The 5,365-nt window shown below is 44.2% G+C and overlaps 1 protein-coding gene across 1 annotated transcript in view; it reads left to right on the top strand.

Moving 5' to 3' along the window:
- The window catches only part of SARC_09072 (hypothetical protein), a 10,614-nt gene that overhangs the window by 416 nt on the left and 4,833 nt on the right, over positions 1-5,365 (top strand). Inside the window, exons 2-5 of the mRNA XM_014296924.1 lie at positions 846-936; positions 2,266-2,384; positions 3,337-3,434; positions 4,264-5,247. Coding sequence (XP_014152399.1) covers positions 846-936; positions 2,266-2,384; positions 3,337-3,434; positions 4,264-5,247 — 1,292 coding nt within the window. The remainder of the gene's footprint in view (positions 1-845; positions 937-2,265; positions 2,385-3,336; positions 3,435-4,263; positions 5,248-5,365) is intronic.

The raw sequence follows: 5,365 nt of genomic DNA, 5'->3' as shown, positions 1-5,365 counted from the left end.
ATTATATNTAATATATATATATATATATATATATATATCTATATGTGTGTGTGTGCTGATGTGTGTTATGTGCTTGCGTGTTTATATATATAGATATATATACGTGTGTGTATGTGTTTGTGTCTTTGTGTGTGTTATGTGCTTGTGTGCTGATGTGTGTTATGTGCTCGCGTGTTTATATATATATATATGTGTGTGTGTATGTGTTTGTGTCTTTGTGTGTGTTATGTGCTTGCGTGTTTATATATATATATGTGTGTGTGTGTTTGTGTGTATATGAATATGAATATAGCTATGTTGCTCCTTATACATAGGTACTTATGTTTTTCATGTTGGTGTATGCATTTTGATCCCCAGTACCTGTACCGAATTGGAACTATACAGGGACATGATCACGGGCATCTCACGTATGAGTAAAAGTATGCCATATCTATCTTCTTAAAGACCGTTATTAAATTTAGAATTTAGGTCATTGTCTAGAATTTAGATTTCGCATCTTGTATCAGATATTCTCAAGGCTTGATTCGTATTAGCTAAAACAGTGAATCACGAAACGATTCGCAAAAACAGCGTCCATGAAGCTCAGTGTACTTGTCCACCCTGCAGCGTATTTAATTCATTTATATCCCAATTGGTGTGTGCCATTTTAGAAATCAAATAATGTTTGTGTGTACAGGAAATCAATTGATATCTGTAGCCAACCAATTATGTGATATCCGCAGTGGAGACTCCATTGATGTTTGAACTCATTGTGGTGCACTTAGAGCCTGCGCTGGCTCAATGCTTATTTAATATCTCTACCCCGTTATACAAACAATTGAATTATTTGTCCAATCACATACCAGAGATGGGACGGGCTATGATGCCGATGTCGACGATGCATGGTTCCGAGTCAACCATCCACTGCACGAGCCTGTGAATGGGCCTGCCAAACAGGTACTAGACCGCAATCTCAGTGTAGGGCATGTGTTAAAAGACTACCTCGAACGACTGCCTCGATACAGTGTATTACTGAGGTAGCATATTAATCGTGCCAATAGTCCTGTCAGACAATCTGTACATCACACACAGGGTTCCCAATAGAGTCTGTGTAGCGTGGCATGTAAGTTCAGTATATACCAATTATCGAGCCACGTACTTTGTTTCTATGGTCGTATAAGTCAGGCGATGCTTCACAGAGTTCTCCGTAGAATATGTGTAGTACTACATAGCTGTTCGGTATCATGTGACGTTACTATACATTCTACCTACGATTCTGTCTAACATGCACCATACCGCCATCTTGGAAAGGTCGTGTGTTGTGTGACAGGGATGTTCTGTGCCATTTAACCCATGGTTTGGCATACCCTTCGGGAAGTCTGTTCTGTCCAGTATACAAGGGTTTACTATAGTCGGTGAGCAATAACATAGCTGCTATTAGCGACAAAATGCCTTGCATCTACCAGTTTGTTAGGCACGACGAACTTGACTAGCACGGCTCGAGATAACTTTCTCCGGGATCTATCAAGCACATGCGCAAGGGGTTGGACATGTACAAGAGCATTCACACGCTTTAACATATTTCGCATGTCCGCTTATATATATATATATATATATGTATGTATATGTATATGTATATATATATATATATATATATATATATTATGTATATGTATATATATATATATATATATATATATTATATATATATATATATATATATATATATAGTATATATATATATATATATATATATATATATGTGTACGTATATGTATATATATATATGGGTGTGTGGATGTGGGTGTGTTTAATCGTGAACAACCTCTTGTATATGCGAGTTGGGTGTTGGCATCAGACGCTGCCAGTACACTCACACCAGGTCAAGCATTCGTGTACAAGGCTGCATGGGCAGTAGAGCATACAATGCACACATAACGGCGCGTGTGTATGTCTTTTCCCCGTCTGCCTACTTATCAATTCGTATATCTCTCTCCCTCTCTCACTCTCTCTTTCTCACACATTGTCGCTCTTTCTCACACACTCCCTCTCCCTCTCTCTCACTCTCTCTCACTCTCTCTCACACACAATCTCTCTCTCTTTATCACACACACTCCCTCTCCCTCTCCCTCACTCACTCTCTCTCTCACACACATACTCTCTCTCTCTCTTTCTCACACACACTCCCTCGCCCTCTCTCACTCTCTCTTTCTCACACACACTCCCTCTCACTCTCTCACTCTCTCTTTCTCACTCACTCTCTCCCCCTTTCTCACATGCGCCTAGGCACCGTTGTTGGTGGGCTCTGCGCACTCTGACAATGAGGTGGCGTCAACTGCTGGCGCATCCAAGCCAAGCGTGTGTGACTCCATCAAACTCAGGAACAAGCAGATAACCAAAAGCAGGTAAGCGTCAACAAAGACACCTGACCTTATGCAGCCTTCCCAAGAGTTCCTTCTGGTTGCGGCCTTTTTCATATATGGTGTGACTGATCCCGTCCGCTGTGTGTGCTGTTGCATGTGTGCATGTGGCCTATGTGGTTGTGTGCTGTCTGTTGTCTGTGATGTCCTGCTCGTGGCTCAGATGGACTGTATTCGACTAGTTAGCCTGGGCGGTTTTGTCGCGGTAGTACTGCCTGGTGCGTTCCTGTATATGTACCGTCTGTGGGTTGCCTTTTGGAATCTGTAGTAGTACAAAAACCGGCTGAGATTGTATAGAGACCTCCATCATCTCCTAAGTGCGGACCATACTTGTACGTCGACATAATCTGCTACTTGATACGTGCTTGTTCCTGTATTTAAAGCGTGCGTATCGCGTTACGCGAGTGGTTCATCTCTGTTAGACGTATGCATGCGTTTACGATGCACACACACCATTACCTCATACGGTGCTATACGTTGTCCGAGACATTGGGCAGGAGACATGGCAACTGAAACTGTGCAGAATGTCTGCACCTGCCTCGACATTTGAATCCCATTGGGCTACATACGAGCAGTCACGCTCTTCACTTTCACACGACCACGAGTACTTCCCTTTCGCTAATGGGCCTGCCTGCTTGTTGTTGTCTGTCAAGCGTGCTCTGGCGGTATGTATGTGCATGCAGTGTACCTGTGCATCCGGACAGGACAAGATAGATGGCTATCGGCCAAGGCTGCAACACACACTGCACACTGCACACAAACAGAGTTAACCCGCACAGCACCCCCCAATCATCTGCGTATCAGACCACACAGTCACTCTGCGCATCAAGACCACACAGTCACTCAATCCGTTATTCCTTAAGTTATATTCTATCTCCATGGCAACCATTGCCTTGCCATTCAACTACGATTGATTGCCATCTGTCACCACACTCAGGGCCTCCGATAACAGCCTGGAGGAACTGGCTCAGCGATTCCTGGACATGTCGCGCAAAGAGAAGCAAGACACGCGTGCATGCTCACATCCGTCACTCGGTATGTATGATGAAAATACTTGATGTATAAGTACAGTGCACATGAGGTGGGTGAAAGTGGTAGTTGCATTATATGTGAGTCAATCGCCGGCTTCTATCGTCAAGGGCTTTACCTGGGCTGTGGCTATATATTTATATATATATATGTGTGTGTGTGTGTGTGTGCGTGTGTGTGTGCATGTGTGTGTGTATGTTGTGCGTGTATTGTGCATGTGTGTGCGGATATATATATATATATGTGTGTGTGTGTGTGTGTGTGCGAATATGAATATGAATATGTGAAAACATGTATGTACACACGTGTCTGTGTGTGTGAAAATATGAATATGTGAATACGAGTATAGACACACACATGTGTGTGTGTGTGTGTGTGAATATGAATATGTGAAAATGTCTATCTACACTTGTGTGTATGTGTGTGTGTGAATGTATATGTGAACACGTCTATTTACACATGTGTGTCTGTGTGTGAGAGGTGGTTGCTTCGGTGTGTATGCACAATTACACATATATGTATTCTGTTTCTCTATGTCTTCGTCTGTATGTGGTATTGTGTATTTATGTAAACTGCGTGTATCATAATATATTTTTTACACAGGTATAGTCTGTTCGTGTGATAAGCATGGTTTCTTTGAGAAGAAGCATACCACGTTTAAATGGGCTCCCATTCAAACTCCGTTTGGCTTATTTCGAACTAAACGTGCCTATACATGGTACTTATTTCGAGATCGATACTTCTACCTTTGTAAGTGGACAAGGGACTATTACATGGCACCTTCTGAAATCCTCACCGCAAGTTCTTTAATTGTTCGCACTATCTGTACGGGCAGGTGACTTACCAGACGCCCACACCACCGATGATCACAACGTCAGCGAGGCCAAGGAGAGTGCAGCCAACACCGAGTTCATTTTGAACGACCATGCCGGCGACAATGGGGAACATGGGGGTGAACATGTGTCTGACAGGCACAGGGCACAGGCACGGCCAGATGATGTGTTATCAGAAGACAAAGACACACGTACAGACATCGTCGCGGAGGCGCTGGCACCTGGGGCAAAGGTTGCAGAGGTACACCCACTGAGAGATGCGCAGGAGGACGGGCTCGACCGTGAAGAAGCCTATGATTGTCTCGAGCGGCATGCACATGAGACCGGGGGTCCGGGAAATGGTACCGAACATCCCGTTAGTTTGCCCTGTGTGGATGATTCGGAAGAGGAAGGTGAGCCCGATACTGGAGCTAAAAAGGACAGCCATGCGGTGTACAATCCCCCTGCACGACACCATGGTGATTTGTTGGACAACGATGAGGATGATGAAGATGGTACCAAGTCGGCTGGGATTACTGAGCGCAGCCAAATGGCGAATCAAAACACCGGCCATGGCACTGTAGACGTGAGCGATAGCGAAGCTTGTGCTAATATATCGCGGTATTCGGATGTAGATTTGCAACACTCGGACGATTTCGACAACGGTGAGCATGTCGTATATTCCGATAATGATGAGTATCATCGAGCTGGCAAATTCGATGAATTGTCACAGCAGTCCGATGTGTCCTTTGCGCACAATTCGGACCTTGACGGTCCTTTTGAAGGACTAGAGGGCAGCGCGCCAGCAACCTTTGCGTACGATTCGGACTTCGACGCACATCAAGGGTTAGAGAGCAACGTATCAGCGCGTGAGTGTGAGAGTGAGCAGGAGGAGAGTGAAGAGGAAGATGAGGATCTGATGCTGCTGTGTGCCGAGCACAACACGCGGATAGGCAAGCCGGAAGACGGGGATGACCTTATACTGGCCTTTGCCGAACACAACAGACGTACGTGTGTGTGCGTATATATATATATATTATATATATATATATATATGTGTGTGTGTGTGTGTGTATGTGTGACTGATACTATACACATACTTGTACAGTAGAAACACACACACAC

The sequence above is a fragment of the Sphaeroforma arctica genome (genome assembly GCF_001186125.1).
Source record: "Sphaeroforma arctica JP610 unplaced genomic scaffold supercont1.882, whole genome shotgun sequence".
NCBI lineage: Eukaryota > Ichthyosporea > Ichthyophonida > Sphaeroforma > Sphaeroforma arctica.
Note: the sequence above shows the minus strand (reverse complement) of the source record. Positions and strands in the feature narration are given on the sequence as shown.